This window comes from Solanum stenotomum, chromosome 10 (assembly GCF_019186545.1).
Source record: "Solanum stenotomum isolate F172 chromosome 10, ASM1918654v1, whole genome shotgun sequence".
Taxonomy (NCBI): Eukaryota; Viridiplantae; Streptophyta; class Magnoliopsida; order Solanales; family Solanaceae; genus Solanum; species Solanum stenotomum.
In genome coordinates, this window is record NC_064291.1 from 48,867,595 (window position 1) to 48,889,272 (window position 21,678).

Genomic DNA, 21,678 nt, shown 5'->3' on the forward strand with positions numbered 1-21,678 from the left:
GTAAATGGTTCACATGGGCTGACATATCCTTGCTGTACACCAATATATCATCAAAAAAAACCAGTACTGACCTCCTGAGGAGTGGTTTAAATACAGCATTCATAAGACTCTGAAATGAAGAAGGTGCATTTGTAAGACCAAATGGCATTACCAGAAATTCATAATGCCCTCAAATCCGACCCCGAAAATCTAGGAAAATCAAGTTTAGAACATCGGGTAAGAAATTTACCATTAGAATTTTGGAAATTCCCAGCTGCATTGCAAAACCCCTGTTCTCTGTCTCCACCCACAGATGATTCAGCTCTATTCTGATCCATCTCCTTGTCCTTCTGTTTAGCATTTCCTAGGGCTTGCTTGATCTCCATTAATTCCTTATCTGTCTGTACATTTCTATCATTGATATTCACCATACCTTCCATCAACTTCTGCAATTGTTCCTGTATCTGAGACAATTTGCCCTCCATTTCCTCTGAAGATTTGTCTTGATTTTTTTCCCGAGCAACCATGATTTCTTAGCCGAGGACCAGTTGCTTTGATACCAATTGATCCAATTAACAGTAATCAAAAGGATAATATCAACTAGGAGGCTGAACCTCGAAGAAGAAGATAGCTATATCAGGGCAATTCCGAGATAGAAGCTAAGAAGAACAGAGTAAAAGAGAGAGAAGAAGAATTATCATATATCATTTCATGCCTTAACAATTGTATTACATATGTATTTATAGAGTTGAATTGAAAGCTAAAGCTACAATCTACTGAAATAACTGCTTCTAACAACTCTAACAAACAATGAACATTGATAACTGTTTTTGTGACTAATGAACAGTAGTAACTACTTTTTAATATTCCTAATCATCTATGCTCATCTACGCATTGTATCATCCACCCGTTTAACTCATCCACTACCCATTCCCTTTGCTTTGCTTTGAATTGTTTTCTTTACCTCTAAACTTAGAAAACGCGATCTGCTTTGTTTAATCAAATTAATATTATGTTCTCAATGACGATAGCCTTTCCAGACAGCTGAATGTAAATTTTGTCTAACAAAGAAAAAAAATGATTAGGCATGTTTCTCCTTGTTAGTGATTACGCTGGATTTCTTTCAGAGTGAAATATAGGGGATAAAGTTGGAGCATAGTAATCGATCGTTCATTTCTTTCCTTAAAGTAAAAAGTTCAGCAAAATAATATCAAGGTACCATAATGGAAAATGATCAGATATGATAAAACTACAAATAGAATAGAAACTTATATATTAAGCTGTAAGAGAGTGAGTGACAATATCATCCTCTAATAACACTACCAAATTCCAAATTCAAATCATGATATGGAGGAGCAACCAAAAAGCATTGGGGGTGAATTATTTGATTATGTGCTTGTCACGTCTTTCCGTCAAGATTAAGGGAAAATTTGTGCCAAAGAATAAAGAGGTGGGGTATATTTGGACTGAAAGAATAATGGGAGAGATATATTTGGACCAAAAGTATAACAATAGGTATATTTAAAGTATTTCCGATAGTATATTGTGCAAATATATTCTCTATTTTCTGCTGACTCCTAATAAGAATGAATGTAACAATATTCTCATGTTGACATTGCTTGCACCAGGTTCTGTATTAATTGAACCACAAGTTTATGGAAGGGACAAAGAGGAAGATGAGATAGTGAAAATCCTCATAAACAATGTTCGTGATTCCCAAAAAATTTCAGTCCTCCCAATACTTGGTATGGGGGGACTAGGAAAGACAACTCTTGCCCAAATGATCTTCAATGATCAGAGAGTAACTGAGCATTTCTATCCCAAAATATGGAATTGTGTCTCGGATGATTTTGATGAGAAGAGGTTGATAAAGGCAATTGTAGAATCTATTGAAGGAAAGTCACTCAGTGACATGGACTTGGATCCACTTCAAAAGAAGCTTCAGGAGCTGCTGAATGGAAAACGATACTTGCTTGTCTTAAAGTACCAAGTTCAGCAAAAGTACTATAATGGAAAGTGATCAGAAACGACAAAAAGGGAATAGAAACTTAATAGGCAGGAAGTGTGACAATATCATCCTCTAATAAAGCTACCAAATTTAATGTGGGTAATGAAGTATGAAAGAATTATACTTGAGGTACTTTTTCCAAGCGGTTGAAGTTAAATTTGGTAAAACTTATGAAAGAATTCATGATTTGGCTACATCTCTGTTAACAGCAAGCAACAATATCCATGAAATGAAAGTAAAAGGATATTACTTTAAGGACATGGTGTCAATTGGTTTTGCTGAAGTTGTGTCTTCTTACTCTCCTTTGCTCTTGAAAAAGTTCGTCGCATTGAGGGTTCTTAATCTAAGTAACATATAACTTAAGCAGTTACCATCTTCCATTGGTGATCTAGTACATTTAAGATACCTAAACTTGTCTTCGTAGTCTTCCAAAGCAGTTATGCAAGCTTCAAAATCTGCAGACTCTTGATCTACAATTAATATTGCTCCTCAGTTGGTTGTTTGCCAAATCAAACCACAAAACTTGGTAGTCTCCAAAATCTTTTACTTGATAGTTGCTATGGATTGACTTGTATGCCACCAAGGATAGGATCTTTGGCATGCATTAAGACTCTAGAGTGCTTTGCTGTGGGAAGGAAGAAAGGTTCTCAAAATACATCTAAACTTTGACCGAAATTGTTGTAACAATCCCAAACTTTGGGCAGGACCTATTACTCCTGCACTATTTAATAGTGTATTTTAAAGATATATAAGTGTCCACGTGGACATTATAAATATTGCATCATTATAAATAGTAACTTGTCCACGTGGTTACATATATATCTTTAAAATACACTATTAAATAATGCAGAGGTAATAGGTCCGACCCAAAGTTTGGGATTGTTATAGCAATTTCGGTCAAAGTTTGAATACATTTCAGACATTTTCCTTTTTTCTTTAATAATAAGTTTTTCAAGGATCTATAGAGCTTTTACAAGTTGAGATATTATCTCATCATTTTTCAAAAACATATACTCAAATGAATGGGAAAGGAAGCACCAAGTCAACAACTAGTGATATTGACTAGTATGCTGAATGCCTTGTTATTTGGTTCTGTGGAAAGAAAAGTCTTGGTAGTGGCAATGAAAGTCATGACATATGCTGCTTACTTGAATAGTCGAGTTCACAAACTGATCAATTATTGTAAATCCACACAGATAATCTTGAATAAATCAGTCACTTTAATCTGTTTCAATTAACTTTTGTGTTACAGTGAATTCCAACATATGGCTGAAGCTTTCCTTCAAGTTCTGCTAGGCAATATCACTTCTTTCATCCAAGGGGAACTTGTATTGCTTTTCGGTTTTGAAAACGACTTCAAAAAGCTTTCAAGCACATTTTCTACGATCCAACTTGTTCTTGAAGATGCTTCAGAGAAGCAACTGAAGGACAAGGCGATAGAGAATTGGTTGCAGAAACTCAATTTTGCTGCATATGAAGTCGATGACATCTTGGATGAATGTAAAAATGAGGCAGCAAGATTCAATCAGTCCTTATTAGGGTGTATTCATCCTAAGATCATCATTTTTCGCTACAAGCTCGGAAAAAGAATGAAAAGAATGATGGAGAAACTAGATGCAATTGCTGACGAAAGAAGGAAGTTTCATTTGCGTGAAAAGATTGTCGAGAAACAAGCTACTAAACGTGAAACAGGTGCTCATCTTAAACAGTGTTTAGCCAAGTACTTACTAATAGCTTAGTTTTATATTCAACTTTTTGTAGTTACCAGATTCTATACATGTTTGTTCCATGTCAGCCCTTCCTTTGTCTTTTTGTTTTGCAAAAATCTTCTATTATTCCTTCTGACTCCTTTTAGTGAGCTTGAATTTAATAAAATTTGTGTTTGCATTGCTTGTGAACAGGTTTTGTTTTAGCAGAGCCAAAAGTTTATGGAAGGGACAAAGAGAAGGATGAGATGGTGAAAATCTTGATAAACAGTGTTAGTAATGCCCAAGAACTATTAGTGCTCCCAATACTTGGTATGGGGGGACTAGGAAAGACGACACTTGCCCAAATGATCTTCAATGATCAGAGCGTGACCTCACATTTCAATCTAAAGATATGGGTTTGTGTCTCAGATGATTTTGATGAGAAGAGGTTGATAAAGGCAATTGTAGAATCTATTGAAAGAAGGCCACTTGGTGAAATGGACTTGGCTCCCCTCCAGAAGAAGCTTCAGGAGTTGTTGAATGGAAAAAGATACTTTCTCGTTTTAGATGATGTTTGGAATGAAGATCAAGAAAAGTGGGTTAAGATAAAAGCAGTCTTAAAGGTTGGAGCACAAGGTTCTTCTATTCTAGCCACTACTCGTCTTGAAAGGGTTGGATCAATTATGGGAACTTGGCAACCATATCAGTTATCAATTTTGTCTCCAGAAGATTGTTGGTTGTTGTTCAAGCAACGTGCATTTGGCCACCAAACGGAAACAAATCCTGACCTTGAGGGGATTGGAAAAGAGATTGTGAAAAAATGTGGGGGTGTGCCTCTAGCAGCCAAGACTCTTGGAGGTCTTTTACGCTTCAAGAGGGAAGAAAGTGAATGGGAACATGTGAAAGATAGTGAGATTTGGAATTTACCTCAAGATGAAAATTCTGTTTTGCCTTCCCTGAGGCTGAGTTATCATCACCTTCCACTTGATTTGAGACAATGTTTTGCATATTGTGCGGTATTCCCAAAGGACACCAAAATAGAAAAGGAATATCTCATCACTCTCTGGATGGCACATGGTTTTCTTTTATCAAAAAGAAATTTGGAGCTAGAGGATGTGGGTAATGAAGTATGGAAAGAATTATACTTGAGGTCTTTCTTCCAAGAGGTCGAAGAATATAAATTTGGTAATACTTATTTCAAGATGCATGATCTCATCCATGATTTGGCTACATCTCTGTTCTCAACAAACACAAGGAGTAGCAAAATTCGTCAAATGAGAGTAGCACAGAAAAATACAATGTCCATCGGTTTTGCTGAAGTGGTGCCTTCTTATTCTCCTTTAATCTTGAAAAGGTTTGTCTCGCTAAGGGTTCTTGATATGAAATTTTCAAAGTTTGATCAGTTATCATCTTCCATCGGAGATCTAATACATTTAAGGTTGTTGAACTTGCATGGCAGTAGCATTCGTAGCCTTCCCAAGAGGTTATGCAAGCTTCAAAATCTGCAGACACTTGATATATCATGTTGTTTCTCACTTTCTAATATTCCAAAACAAACAAGTAAACTAAGCAGTCTTAGAAATCTTGTGTTCAAGGGTTGTCAAATAACTTCTATGCCACCAAGAATAGGATCATTGACATGCCTTAAGACTCTAGATTACTTTATTGTGGGCGAGAGGAAAGGTTATCAACTTGGTGAACTACGGAATCTAAACCTACATGGTTCACTTTCAATCACACATCTTGAGAGAGTGAAGAGTGATACGGATGCAAAAGAAGCTAATTTATCTACCAAAAAAAAATTGTACAATTTATGCATGAGTTGGGATATTAGGCCATATGGATATGAATCAGAAAACAATTTGGATGAAAAAGTGCTTGAAGCCCTCAGACCACATTCCAACCTGAAATCACTAAAGCTCATTGGCTTCAGAGGTTTTCATTTTCCAAATTGGATGAATGCTTCGGTTTTGAAAAATGTCGTCTCTATTGAAATTGAATGTGAAAACTGCTGGCGTTTACCACCGTTTGGAGAGCTGCCTTGTCTAGAAAGTCTAAAGTTATACAAAGGATCTGCGGAGGTAGAGTATATTGAAGAGGATGATGGTTATTCCACATCAAAGTTCCCATACTTGAAACGACTCGCTATAGAAAGGTTTCCAAATCTGAAAGGACTGCTGAGAAGTGAAGGAGAAGAGAAATTCTCCATGCTTGAAGAAATGGAAATTTGGCATTGCCCTATGTTTGTTTTTCCAGCATTCTCTTCTGTCAAGAAATTGGATGTCTGGGGGGAAATAGATGCAACAAGTATTAGCTCCATATCTAAGCTTACCACTCTTACGTCCCTCTCTATTGATCATAACTTCAAAGCAACTACTCTCCCAGAAGAGATGTTCAAACGCCTTGTAAATCTTGAGTCCTTGAGCATTATATACTTCAAGAAACTCAGAGAGTTGCCAAGCAGCCTGGCTAGCCTCAATGCTTTGAAGTGTCTGAAAATTCATTATTGTTACGCACTAGAGAGTCTCCCCGAACAAGGGTTGGAAGGGTTAACTTCACTCACCGACTTATACGTTCAAAACTGTGAAATGCTAAAATGTTTACCTGAGGGGTTGCAGCACCTAACAACCCTCACTAGTTTACAAATTTATGGCTGTCCAGCATTGACAAAGCGGTGTGAGAAGGGGATAGGAGAGGACTGGCACAAAATTGCTCATATTCCTAATGTAGATATTTGTTAGTCTTGATCTGTTATTCTTTCTGAAATTCTTCTTTTGTTAGACATTGTTCTTTATTATTAACTTTGATAATTATATCCATTTTGCTCTATTTAACAATAGACGATCTTCAATTTTTTCCAGATTTATCAAAGTAACCTGCATTTTGTCCACTTGAACAAATGACAGATTTTTCTTCCTAATTTTTAATTAAAGAAATATGACACACATTTATGCAATTGAGACCTGAAGGAATGAACAGAAAAAGGCACCCAATACATATAATCTTAGCACACATTTATGCAATCTGACCCTTGCTTGTATCAAGAAATTGGAAGTATTGAGCTCCATATTTAATCTTAGCACTCTCACCTCCCTCTGTATTAGTCATAACATCAAACAGACTTCACTCGCCGAAGAGATGTTCAAACATTCATGAATATTTCAGGTAATACTTCTATACGTTACTTATATACTTCCAACGCGTTTGGCCATGACATTTTTTCACATTTTTCACATGAAGATGCTCAACTTTCTTTTATAACATGAAAGTCACTCAATTAGTAGATCAATTCTCAAAATTGAGTGACCATATGAGATATTAACTCCTTAAAATTTATAGATTTCTGCTCATATTGTGTGTATTGATTTTGTCTATTTTTATGAATTAATAGGTGCTATTATCTTCAACATCTTTCGAGTAATGAATATATCATTCTTGAGGAAACAATGTGCCAACAATTTCTTGTAGTCCTTATTTGGCTTTTTGTGTCCGTGTTGAAAGGAAATGTGTGCGTCTTTAAGCTCTCCTCTTCTTGTTTGTTTTGAGGAAATCTGTGGTATTTTGATGTGTATAATTGGTTGATTATACACTCTTTAGAAACAAATAGTCTTGAATCTACACTAACATTTGAATACATAGATTTGATAAAATATGAAATCATAAATAGATTAGACCATAAATTTCAAAAGTAAAAAAAAAAATTGAACAAGTTGACAACTTGGGAGATGAAAAGGACCGAAAGGCCGTGTTTTTTTGTGGAAACCCTTTCCATTGACAGAGGTGAAAGACAAACCAACCCCACAAGAAAAGACAGATATGAAACAGTTTCTATGAATATGCATACCAATTATCGAGTTAAATCTTTTATTTAAAAAATGCAAACGTCAAAATATATCTTAGTTTTCGAGCTTCATATAACTATTAGGTGTGCAAGTTTCCTACTGAAGTATCACCAACTACCTCAACACCTAGCCCATCAGCCCAACGTTTATTATACGTACTTCGTCTCAAAATCATACATTTATTTTTTACCCATTAAACTTGTGCTAACAGATTTGAATTAAAAAACAGAGTTTGATTCTCAAAAATCAAATAAAAGACTATTCCTACAACCACCTATATTTCAAGTTAGTGATGCCCAAGAACTTTCAGTTCTCCCAATATTTGGTATGGGGGGACTGAAAGACGACTCTTGCCCAAATGGTCTTCAATGATCAGAGAGTAACTGAGCATTTCCACCCAAAAATATGGCTTTGTGTCTCAGATGATTTTGATGAGAAGAGGTTGATAAAAACATTTATAGGAAATATAGAAAGAAGTTCTCTTGATGTCGAGGACTTGGCTCCACTTCAAAAGAAGCTTCAGGATTTGTTGAATGGAAAAAGATACTTTCTTGCTTTGGATGATGTTTGGAATGAAGATCAAGAAAAGTGGGATAATTTAAAAGCAGTCTTGATGGTTGGAGCTAGAGGCGCTTCTGTTCTAACCACTACTCGTCTTGAAAAGGTTGGATCAATTATTGAAACTTTGTTTTCCCGACCCTTTCTTCTGTCAAGAAATTGGTTATTCATAAGGAGGCAGATGCAACAGGTTTCAGGTCAATATCTAATCTTACCACTCTTACTTCCCTCTACATGTACACTAAATATGAAGCAACTTCACTCCCAGAAGAGATGTTCAAAAGCCTTGCAAATCTCAAATACTTGAAAATCTCTTACTACTACAATCTCAAAGAGTTACCCAGCAGCCTGACTAGTCTAAATGCTTTGGAGAATCTGGGAATTGAATGTTGTGGCGCACTAGAGAGTCGCTCAGAGGAAGGGCTGGAAGGTTTAACTTCACTCAGGGAGTTATCTCTCCAGAAATGCAAGATACTAAAATGTTTACCGGAGGGATTGCAGCACCTAACAGCCCTCACAAATGAACGATCTATTTGTATTATACTCCTTCATAATGTAAAATCCATTCACTCTACTTGCTGCTGTTTGGTTAAAGTAGTTTTTTTGTTGTTGTTAAAGATGTACCTACTGAGGGGTGTTACAAAAAGTATTCCTCACCTACTGGAATGGAACACGCTCCAGATAGTAGAATTTCATCAAACGCTTGCATCAAGCTCTTTATTCGCTGGATTCAAGCTGATCTAAAGAGACAAGACTGTCGAAAAGTCTAAATTCTTGTACAGGTTCATACTCCTCTTTATTTCCACGGATTCCTAGTTTTTGAACATGCCAGAAATTTGGGAAAAACCTTTCCAGTTCGATATGCCTTAATTGCATCATTTCCCAAATTTGTTGAGGAAAAATTGAAGATTTTTCATTATGTTTAGCAATGAATGTTTGTGATTGTAACTCAATTCAAGCACATTTGAACATTGTGACAAATGATTTGACATCTTTAGCAACATTTTTGGAATGTTAACTTACCACTGGCAACCACGACACTTATCCTTGGAATGTTAACTTACCACTGGCAATTCTTGACATTTGTCTACAATTTGCTTCCCAATAGTCTCGAATTCAGATGTTAATGCTTCATTTGCAGATGAACTACTTTCGAAAAGGTTCCAACTCTCATCTGGATCCATGATTCTCATATACAAAAATAGATTCTTTGTCACGGAAGAAAGAGGAGAGTTTGAACCTAGTTTTGAAAAACAAGTGCTTAAGAATACTTTTTTATTTTACCCAAACAGTTCAAAATTGTTTTCAAGGGAAGAGACTAAAATATGTATCAACATGTTGGAGATGATTTTGACAGTTTATTAAAAAATTTCAAGTTTTTTTTGTATGCACAAGTAACCAGCCATAAATTAAATTTTGAGATAAAAGTGATTTATGTATAATGGCTTATGTCGAAATTTCTAGTTTTTTCTCAAGTTATATATATGGCATTTTGTAAAAATTGGATAGTGTGGATTTTGATTTTATTCAAATATTTTTTAAAAAATATACAAATAATATGGGATACACGCTCTTAGCGCGTACCCAAAAACTAGTATATAAAGAATCATGTCCAAAAAAATAAAATGAAGTTCTTATGTCCATGTTGAAAGGAAATGTGTGTTTTTAAGCTCTCCTCTGATAGAGATGAAGACAAACCAACCTCACAAGAAAAGACAGATGTGAAACTGGCTAGCAGTTTCCATGAATCTGCGTACCAATTACCAAGTCAAATCTTTTATTAATAACAAAAATAGAAACATTTCATATTTAAATTAGTAGGTGCACAACTTTTCTTCGTGAAGTATCACCAACTACATCAACATCTTTGCTGATATATATCTAACTAGTGCATGTACTTGCCCGTGCTTCGTGCGGGTATAAAAAGTTATTAAATATATTTTAAAATAAATTAAAAAATTTTACAATGAAAGAGAGAAATACAAATTAAATTATGATTTTGATATTATCTATTCAGAAAAATTGCTAAAAAAATCTCATGTTGCATTTTCAATTTAAAATTGTTAATAAAAAAGAAGAAAACATATAAATTGATATGAAGAGCTTCGGTTAAGTAACAATCTAATTATCATAGTGTCATACTAAATTCAATGATTCTTATAGAAATATTACTAGTTCAACCAACAATACTAAATCTATTTGATCGTAAATTAATTGTCTTTTTTTTTAGGGAAAGGGGTCAAAAATACCCCTCAACTTTGGTTTATTGTTTGACTACGCCCTCGCCGTTAAAATGAAGTTATATTTACCCCTCCCGTTACTAATTTCACCAAATTTACCCCTCAATTGGATGGAAAACCCAAATCAACTAAAATTACCCAATTTCAAGTAAATGACCCGATTTTCTCTTTTAATCCGAACCCGACCCATTTATATCAAATTAGAACCCTAAACCCATCTCTCTAATCTTCTCCATCTCTTTCTTCCATTGAAACACATACTACTAAAATTGACAACAAATATTTTGTAGTTAAACTAATGCATATTTGTCCTTCCTACTAAAATTGCACCACTATTTCAGTGTGGTCGGAGCTTGGAGCTCGTTCAATCATCGGATTTTGCTTTCCTGCGGGCAGACCTGAAACTATGATATTGCTTGCTTGTTGAGCCTAGCCAGATATGAAGTTGTGGCTGTTGTTTTCGAGCCTTGATTCTCGCCTGATTGTGTTGTTGGTTTGATCTGTTAGCGGTGCTTCAGTTGTTTTCCGATGGGGTTTTGGTCGGGGTTTTGTTGGTTGGTTGTTTGGAGGTCGGAGAAATGGTGGTCTGGTGGTGGTCATTTGCTGGTTGTTTTAGCTTGGGTGATGGAGATCTGGGTTCTGGTGGGCTGAAGTGTGGTTTTACCACTGGATTTTGGCGTGGAGAGAGTGGTGTTTGAGAGCTGTTTCAGGTCGGTTTCACGGCTGTTTGAATGATTCCAACGGTGGGTGGTTTGCTTAATGTTGTTCCAGCTTGAAACTGGCCGGAAATGGAGAAGAAAGATCTTGTTGTCGTCAATGGAAAGTAGAGGAAAATGGGTTTGTTGTTAATGTTTTTTGCTTGATGTCGTTTCTGGTTCTTGGGGGTTTTTAGTGATGGTTTCAGGTGGTCGTTTGGAGGTTGTTTTGGTGGTGTTTCGCCGGAAAACGGAGAAAATGAATGGGGATTGCCAGAGCTTGATTTGGGGTTTTAATTTGGTATAAATGGGTCGGGTTCGGATTAAAAAGAGAAAAAATTGGGTTATTTAATTGAAATTGGGTAATTTTAATTGATTTGGGTTTTCCATCCAATTGAGGGGTAAATTTGGTGAAATTAGTAACGGGAGGGGTAAAAATAACTTCATTTTAACGGTGAGGGCGTAGTCAAACAATAAACCAAAGTTGAGGGGTATTTTTGACCCTTTTCCCTTTTTTTTATATATAATTGACTCTATAATAAAAATAAACAAATCAAAATATATTTTTACTAAATAATGGTGAGAAAAAATACCTAAATTATATTCGAACATTTGTACACGAAATTCAAAAGTTAGAGAATTCCATCGTTCATTAAAGTACCAAGTTCAGCAAAAGTATGATAATGGAAAGTGATCAGAAACGACAAAATGGAATAGAAACTTAATAGGCTGGAAGTGTGACAATATCATCCTCTAATAAAGCTACCAAATTTAATGTGGGTAATGAAGTATGAAAGAATTATACTTGAGGTCCTTTTTCCAAGAGGTTGAAGTTAAATTTGGTAAAACTTATGAAAGAATTCATGATTTGGCTACATCTCTGTTAACAGCAAGCAACAATATCCGTGAAATGAAAGTAAAAGGATATTACTTTAAGGACATGGTGTCAATCGGTTTTGCTGAAGTTGTGTCTTCTTACTCTCCTTTGCTCTTGAAAAAGTTCGTCGCGTTGAGGGTTCTTAATCTAAGTAACATATAACTTAAGCGGTTACCATCTTCCATTGGTGATCTAGTACATTTAAGATACCTAAACTTGTCTTTGTAGTCTTCCAAAGCAGTTACGCAAGCTTCAAAATCTGCAGACATCTACAATTAATATTGCTCCTCAGTTGGTTGTTTGCCAAATCAAACCACAAAACTTGGTAGTCTCCGAATCTTTTACTTGATAGTTGCTATGGATTGACTTGTATGCCACCAAGGATAGGATCTTTGGCATGCCTTAAGACTCTAGAGCGCTTTGCTGTGGGAAGGAAGAAAGGTTCTCAAAATATAGATGAACTTTGACCGAAATTGTTGTAACAATCCCAAACTTTGGGCACGGACCTATTACCTCTGCACTATTTAATAATGTATTTGAAAGATATATAAGTGTCCATGTGGACATTATAAGTATTGCATCATTATAAATAGTAATTTGTCCACATGGACACATATATCTTTAAAATATACTATTAAATAGTGCAGAGGTAATAGGTTCGACCCAAAGTTTGGGATTGTTACAGCAATCTGAAATCTTTAGAAATCATTGGCTTCAGAGGATTCCGTCTCCCAGAGTGGATGAATCACTCAGTTTTGAGAAATGTTGTCTCTATTACAATTAGAGGATGTGAAAACTGCTCTTTCTTACCACCCTTTGGTGAGCTGCCTTGTCTAGAAAGTCTAGTGTTACACAAGGGGTCTGCGGAGGTGGAGTATGTTGAAGAAGAGGATATTGATGTTGATTCTGGATTCCCCACAAGAATAAGGTTTCCATCTCGGATAGAACTTTGTTTATTCAATTTTTGTAATCTGAAAGGATTGCTGAAAAAGGAAGGAGAAGAGCAATTTCATGTGCTTGAAGAGATATCGATTTACTGGTGCCCTGTGTTTGTTTTTCCAGCCCTTTCTTCTGTCAAAGGATTGAAAGTTAATGGGGACGAGGTAGATGCAGCAAGTTTCATGTCCATATCTAATCTTAGCACACTTACTTCCCTCCGCATTAGCAGTAGCAAATCTACTTCATTCCCAGAAGAGATGTTCAAAAGCCTTGCAAATCTCAAGTACTTGACTATCTCTTTCTTTATGAATCTCAAAGAGCTGCCTACCAGCCTGGCTTGTCTCAATGCTTTGAAGTGTCTGCAAATTCAATGTTGTGACGCGCTAGAGAAATTCCCTGAGGAAGGGATGAAAGGTTTTGTTAGGGTATATACTATTATTCATGTGTTTAGACATAGTATTCTAACAATTTTCAAGATTAAATATCTAAGTGGAGATTGTTAGGGTATATACTATTAACCATGCATTTAGATATAGTACATTATAACAATTATGATGGTTAAAAGTCAAGGTGGGAGATTGTTGGGATATATACTATTAAGCATGTGTTAAGAAATAATATTTATTATAGAATAAATATTTGCTCAATTTTAATAGATCATATATTCGTTTATGATGTCTATTTACTTATATAGTAGATGATTTAGTGTGTAGAGTTTTAGCTTATACACAGAAGATTAAATCATCGGTTCTTATAAGTATAAAGTTTTTTTGTTCACAATCTAGGATGGAAATTGGACATGCCATCGGTACGATTATAGCACAAGATTATAGGTAATTTATCTTGATTATGGGAATGGTATAATTCCAACTTCTTGTGTTAGTGCATTTTGTATGTATAGAACGGGACCGAGTAGGGATAGTTGTTTAGACTGACTGACAAAACATATTCTCTAAACTATTAAATGTACTTATATTCTTAATCCTGATATAACTATTATGATCTGCATATATTAATTATCGTTTTGATTTATTAAAAGGTGAGATTCTGAGATGGGTCAATATGCCTGGTAAGTTGGATAATAATAATATATATTGGTGAAATAATAAGTTAGTTGATGAAATCCATGTCTCGTTATAGAGATTGATTGATATGCCTTTTTGAGAAACTTATAAGTTTTCATCGTGTCAAACCTTGCAAGTGGATTTATGAATCCGACACATTGTAATGACCCTCTTGGTCATTTCTGTGTCTTGCCTTTTGTGTGTCATTTAGAGCGTTCCTATAGCGACTTCAAGTCATTTATGACTTGTTGGGACTGACAGTTCGGTCACCTGGTCGTTCGTTTGGTCTTGGTGCGAGTTTTTGTGTTTTGGAGCTTATGAACCTTGAACGATCATTTTCGATCAAAAGTTCAAGAAGATGACATCGGAATCCAATTCTGAAGATTCCATCAGCTCCGAAAGGGTCATTTTAGGCTAGTAGCATGGTCGACATGACTCCCAAGGTTTTCAGTGTGAGTCGGTGCGATTAGGCGTTTTAACTTTAAGTTTAAGCCTAAGTTTGACTTTGGTCAACATTCTGAGTAAACGCGCTCGGATGAGAATTCCGTCAAGGTGGTTAGCTCCAGAATGTCGAGTTTGATCTAGATTGACCCTTCTTTTGTGTCTGGAGGTTCTCGATATCTATCCGAGCCCTTTTGTGGGTTTTGACTTAAAATGACTATTGGAAGTGGGACACACTTTTTATCGAAATGACCTCTGATGGAAATTTTGACTACGCCGTTGAGTCTGGAATATCGAATTTGGTATGGTTGCATATCCCGTTTGCGTGCACGGGGTTCCGAATGAGTTCGGAGCACCCCGTCGGAGTTTTAAATTTTGGAATTATTGCAGAAAATCTGCAATAAATTGCAGAAAATCAGCAACATATTTCCCAAATTTCAAACCCTCATAACTCTCTCATCTCTCAACCGATTTGGGCGATTCAAAAGGCAAAGTTGTGAGATTTTTCGAGGACAACGCGTTGGTGAGCTCGGATAGTGATTTGGGGTCTCCGTTTGAGGTAAATTTCGTGAAATACCTGCTGCCTCACCCTTTTTGTGAGCTTGATTTTGGGAATTTTTGAGACTTGTTTTCTTAGCCATTTTAGATCCAATTTTGGTGATTTTTGAGGCTATCTTGATTGGTTTTTCGAGGAGAACATTGTGGTGTTGTCAGATTTTACTGTAGATCGCCCGTTTTTGGTAAATACGCTGAATTTGCTGCTGTCCCATTTCTAATTTTTGAGAAAATTTGGGTTTTAGTTGTATGTTGATATTGTGTTGTTCCCGAGCTCCGAATTGTGTCCCATTTTGGGACATGAGGTGGGGGAACTGGTTAGGACCCACTTTTGGGGTTAATTTCAGAATTTCCTGCGCGGGTTCCACGATTCCTGTTTTGACTCCAAAATTGACCCGTCTCCGTTTGTTGTGATTTTGGTGTCTAAACGACCGTATTAACGTTGTGACTCTATTTTTGATAGCGGGGCAGCGTTTCGAGGACGTTCGGAAAGGGAAAGCTCCGAAGGAGTGATTTTGGAGCGCGTGTGATCGGCTTACAGGTAGGCCACGGTTTTCCTCTCTTAGATTGAGCTCGAGAATGTGAATGCATGTTGATTAGTTGGGATTTGGATTGGGTAGTTATTGAATCTTGCATAGGTGTTAAGAAATCATGTTTTCAGCCTATTTCGAGAATTATCGGGTAACTGTGAGCATGCTTTGTGTTATTAACGGACCCTCCTCGCTATGTGGAGTGCTTGCATGCTTAATTATTGTTTATTTGAAGCATGTTGGGCCTTAGTTTAGGTTTGACTAGGGCTTGCCTTAGAAATACGTTATTCGGATCCAATAGGCCTTAGTTTTGCCCCGACGTCGCTAGGCTGACTTAGATCCCTGTAGACTGGTGTAGCAGACTTGAGTCTAATAGATTGGGCCTTAGCTAGGCGATACGCTTGCTCCGACTTTAGTTATCCTTATTTTCCCCGATGTTACGGCTTCACGAGTTACGTCGGCGATTCTAATTCTACTTCGCGACTTGAATTTAATTTTAGATTTGGTTCCAAGGACTTACATTGATTGGCTAAGTATGGACGGTGTTCCACGGACATTTATAAGTGTGGATCGATTAAGACTCTTTCAGCAGCTACATTGGCACCTTTATAGAGCATCCGATTTAAGGTCCGGCCTCTATTGCTCAGATACTTATATAGAGCATCCGGTTTAAGGTCCGGCCTCTATTGCTTAGATACTTATATAGAGCATCCGATTAGAGTTCCGGCCTCTATTGCCCAGACACTTATATAGAGCATCCGGTTAGAGTTCCGGCTTCTATTGCCCAGATACTTATATAGAGCATCCGGTTAGAGTTTCGGCCTCAGATATTTGATACTTGTGATTGGTTATTTGGGTACTTGGTGAGCATCCGGTTCGAGATCCGGCCTCCGTACTGTCAGATTCTACTAATTAGGGTTGAGGTTCTGGTTCGATGTTCTTCATTCTTGGGTTCGTATATGCAATTATTTTTAGTTATAGTTATTCTGTGTACTCGTCGGGCTTATGGGGGTCCGTTCCGATTTTTATTTAACTTGTGCACGAGTGTACCTTCTGGGCTTATGGGGTCCAGTTAGGTGTAGTTAGCTTATAGATTACTTTAGTTAGTTCTTTGTACACTCGTGTGCATTCCATTGTTAGTTAGATTTTAGTTCTTGACCCTCGGTTTGTATTATTCCTTCTTTTCATATTGCCTTTACTTTTCAAGTTCAGTCGGCCTATGATGCCTACTGGGTACCTGTTGTTTTGGTACTCATGCTACACTCTGCATCTATTTCGTGATGCAGGTCCGGGCACTAGTAGCTAGCGTTGATTGAGCTTGGAGCAGACTGATCCAGAGACGGGAGTGAGCACACGACGTTTTGTACTATTTCAGTCTCCATCTGTATATATAGACTTGTCTTTTACCTTTCGAGACAGTCCAGTCTCTGTTGTCTACTTTTGAGACTTATACTCATTTTGTTAGTAGCTCTGTACTAGTGACTTCTAGGTTCTGGGAGGGATCTTTATTTGTATATATGTTTTTGGTTTGCTTCCGCCTGTTTATATTGTTATTTGTCTACTCTTGTTTAGTTTCTACCCTCACACCCATTACTTGTTCCGGGTTACGGGTTGGCTTACCTGCTGGTGGGTTATAGTAGGTGTCATCATGACTTGAGAAATCAGGTCGTGACACACATGAAATAAGTTAAATAGTGCTCTAAAGAAAATTAATCATTAAGTTAAATTCGGCAGTACTTTAATTTATTGATTAGTATTTGAAATCTTAACATGGGGAATTACATAAGTGTTTAATGGGGAATTACGAAATATAAATAGAGGAGTGCAATTACGAATTTCTAGTGGAATGATTTGTAATTGATTATGGTAAGAATAATTCAAATCAATTATTTGGAATTAAATCCATAATAGGAAGCCTCAATAATTAATTCTGTGGTCCCTCCCGTGCCCATATTTAACTAGAACTCAGAATCCTAATTCTAAAGGGAAAAGGGGAGAGGCGTTAGTTTTCTTATAAAAAGAAAACTAGCGTGTATTTTTTGGTTGAAGAAAAATAACGTGTGTTTGGTTTTCCTCTTTGGACTGTGAAGAAATCTCTATAATTAGGGATTCTTCTAGTCCTAGATTGATTAGTTTTCTATTCATACTTGTCCACCCAAGTATTGAGAGAGTTCGGATGTGAACTTGGGATCACTGTAGAAGATCATAGCTGATGTCTATCTTGTGGATTCGTTTGAAGATCAATCTAATTTGGGGATTTGCTTGAAGGTGTCTGATCACGCTTGAAGAGGTATTTATCGAATTAAATCTCAGCAAGTTTATGTGTTCTAGCATTATTGTGTGTTCTAGCATAAACGGTATTAGTTATCAATTATTCATGTAAGCAGTAAGATTCTAGTATGCTTCCGCTGTGCATATAATTTTTCAACAATTGGCATCAAGAGCTTTTGCTTGCATCTAAATAGATAATCTGAATAAAATAGATATGTGGTTTTATATGATTGCTAAAAAAAAAATGGAAAAGCGGGGTTAGTTTGACGGCTACGGCGGTTAAGTCGTTGAGAAAGTTGAACAGAAATCGGAATCTCTTTTACATAATTTTTTTTAAAAAACAATTATGCACATTGTTAGATTTTCTTGGCGGTGGTGATTGTTTTCAAATTATAGTGGATTTGTGCGCCTGACTTGCGCTGAATAAGAGCAAGTATCTTATTCGAATTTTAGTCGCTGTAGCACACACGTCACAACCTTGTAAAAATAAAAAAAATTATTTTTTTTGGCTTGTTTGAAATCCTACTGAATTTTAAAACACCACTGTGATAATATATGGCTTATGGATAGGTAAAAAAAATTATTTTTTTTGGCTTGTTTGAAATCCTACTGAATTTTAAAACACCACTGTGATAATATATGGCTTATGGATAGGTTTGATATTTGGTCAAAGTGGTCCCACTGGATTTGTACAAAAGGGTTTTGTGTAGAAATAACCAGTTTTGGCTAAGTGGGTATTGATTTTTTTTTAAGAACTATTCATTGCTATAGTATTAATTCTTGCCAAGTGATACTTTTGTTTCTTGAAGTTCACGTGTAAAGGCAGCACTTGTTAGGATAATGCGATTATATATGCTTTTATGATTAGTCCAGCATCTTTGCTCCAATGTGATTCGTGAATCATAAAATTTTTGGCATTTTTTCTCTCTTAATTGAATAATTATTTGAGCATTATTCTTACACATATTATAAATTAAGAATTTTGTGATTAATAAATAGTTATCATTAATGTGATTTATTTATTTGGAATCAAAAAAAATTCTTAAAAGTTTTATATATATGAGATTACAATATATGAATTGAGAATAATGATTAATAAATAGGATCTATGAAAGTGGTCTATTTATTTGAGTCATTAGAATATCCTCAATGTATCATGTATAAATTGTCCTAAGTGAATATTGGTGGTAAATATTTATTTATATGAATGGATATTTACCGTAATATGCTAGTAATGCTTAATTATTCATGAGAAGAAATATCAAGATTTTCACTCAAAAGGAGAAAACATAATATCTTGAAATTCTCATATGTATTAATCGAGAGGACAATTTGTTATAAAAAGGTGTTATGTGTCTTAGCTAAAGAAAAGACACATAGTATACCTTGTGCTCATGAGATAATTATTAAAAGAGAATAGAAATTTGAATCATATTATTTTAATCTTTAACTATTCTAAAATGGTTAATTTTCAAATTTGGTCATAGTATCAAGGTTATGATTTTTTGTAATCTTTGATTAACTTGAAATTTGATGGTTCCATCGAAGATCATTTTGATGGGTTTTAGATAGTTTGTCGGATTAAAATTTGATTTGAATATAATAAGATCATTATTTATGTTAATTATGTTTATGTTAAATTTGGAACATGATTACACATGGTTATTTAACATGAATTGATATGTGATAAGAATGTATGTCATGTTGTTTTAATTCCTAAAGATACTTAAATTACTTGAATTTGAATTTGGTCATAGCTTTGGAAATAAAGATTCTTTATATGCTCCAATTGACATGAATTGGTAAGTTCATTGATAACGGCCTAGTAAGAAGTACTCATTGCTATGTGGTTATGATTCTTTGAGGTCGTTAAAATGATTTTAAAGTTGTTCTTTGAAATTAAAATGTGATTTTGTATGAGTGACATCCTTTATATTGGTTTTGTTTATGTTATATGTGGTACATGATTACACGTGATAAGTTAACATAAATTGAATATGATAAGAATGTAGATCTGTTCATTTTTCCTCAAATTGTTTGAATCTGAATTTGATCATAGCTTTGGAGATAAATATTATTTTTGAACTCCAATTGATCTGAAATTCGGTAGGTTCATTAGAAACGATCAAATTTAAAATACTCATTGTTATGCAGTGATTTGGTAATTTGAGGTCGTTTAGATGATTTTTTTTGATAATTTTTGTATCTTGAAAAATTAATTTTACTGAAAAATTACTCAACTATGATATATAGTGGTGATAGAGTTTGTTCTCTATGGTCTTCATGACTAAATTTTAGTGAAGTATTAAGTTCATGTGTTGGCTTAGACCTTCCTCCATAACGGATGAAATTAATACAAGTCATTAAAGTTTAATCTCTAGTTTTGATTATCTGTATTGACTCTTAAATTGAGTAATATTTGATTGGATCAATGGATCTAGGGATAATGATATTCACTTGTCTTAAAATAACATATACTCTCCATCTGAGTTAAGCTTTTGTTCTAAATTTGTTGAAGTGAATATTTGACACGACATATGTATGTTGCATGAGTAGTCCTTTTTTCATCAAAATTTATTGTTCAAGATGCATTGATATCTATGAGGTGTGTTTTTGAATTTTAATATTCAATGTATATATAAACATGCTTTTCTTTTGGAATTTTAGAATTTCGTTCTTTATTCTTAATTCGTGTATCTATTTCACAAAATGATGATCTATGATAAGAATTACTGAGCGGGAAAATCTTAAATTCTATTTTGGCCAAACAACGTTTTCAACCAAATTGATCATAGTTTTGGAATTCGAAAAAAAAAACTCTGATTGATCTGAAATTTGGTAGATTCATAAGAACGATCTAGTAAGAAACTAATTTTTTTTGGATCGTTATATGAGTTTTTGGTCATATTTGATTAAATAGTAGTGAAGTATTAATTTTATGTGCTTGCTTAGACCTTCCTCCCTATCGGATGAAATTGATACAAGTCATTATGTATTTAATCGTCTAGTTTTGATAATCTGTATTAACCCTCCTAAACTGAGTAGTATAGGATTGGATCAATGTAACTAGAGGATTTTCACTTGACTTAAACTAACAATAGACTCTCCATCTGAGTTAGGTCTGTATAAGTTTATGGAGTGAATAATCGGTCATTGTACATGTGTATTGCATGAGTAGTTCTCCAATCCCATCGATTGGCTATTCAAGATGCATGGATATATATGTATAAATGAGCCCTGAATTTTGTTATTTGGGATTCTTCGAAATATTATGATCTATTTAATGTATTATATCTCATATTCTCAATAGACTTTATGCACCCACTTGATACTACTTAAGCTTTTCTTTTGGTAGAGATAAGATAATAATTCAAAGAATGCATTGTACATATACCTTATGTCCTTGTGTTAGAAGGAATTATTTTCAGTTTCTAACTAGATAAGAGATGAATATTTGATATATTTATTTGTAACTCTCATATCATTGAGTTTGATGAATATTTCATTTCTTGTGGTATATTGATGCGTGCTTTTTTTTTTCATTAATATTATCTCGCATAAACTGAATTTTATTAATAATCCCATTAGAGAAAGTATCTTTTAGATTGAATGAAACTTATTGTACATTAGCGTCTAAGTAATTTATTTTGAATAGAACTTCGAGGTTGGTTAATGGATGGACATAACGGTTCATTGAAAGTGAAGTCACTACCAACATGTGAGTTTTGTTCAGAAGAAAAAATAACTAAGAGACTTTTCCTCTTAAAAAGGAAAAAATGGTAGTGATAAATTAGAATTATTCTATTTTGATTTGTGAGGTAAATGAACATTCAAGCAAGAGGTGAATTTGAGTATTCTGAGATTTTCACAAACGGTTACTCATGATATGAATATATATTTTTTGATGTTTTGTTAGTCTGAATGTTTAGATAAATTGATCAAAATATTTAAGGCACATGAAAATAGCATCATGCAAAATATATAAAGTCAC

The 21,678-nt window shown here is 35.0% G+C and overlaps 3 protein-coding genes across 4 annotated transcripts in view; 2 read left to right on the top strand and 1 right to left on the bottom strand.

Annotated features, from left to right (window-relative positions):
* The window catches only part of LOC125841622 (60S ribosomal protein L13-1), a 214,467-nt gene that overhangs the window by 105,238 nt on the left and 87,551 nt on the right, over window positions 1-21,678 (bottom strand). The window lies entirely within an intron of this gene.
* LOC125841605 (butanoate--CoA ligase AAE1-like) overlaps window positions 1-21,678 on the top strand; it is a 51,942-nt gene that overhangs the window by 12,784 nt on the left and 17,480 nt on the right. The window lies entirely within an intron of this gene.
* LOC125841598 (putative disease resistance protein RGA3) lies at window positions 3,157-6,558 on the top strand. The gene is made up of 2 exons (XM_049520751.1): window positions 3,157-3,679; window positions 3,889-6,558. Exons 1-2 carry the CDS (start codon window positions 3,253-3,255, stop codon window positions 6,414-6,416), a joined length of 2,955 nt encoding a protein of 984 aa, XP_049376708.1. The 5' UTR covers window positions 3,157-3,252; the 3' UTR covers window positions 6,417-6,558.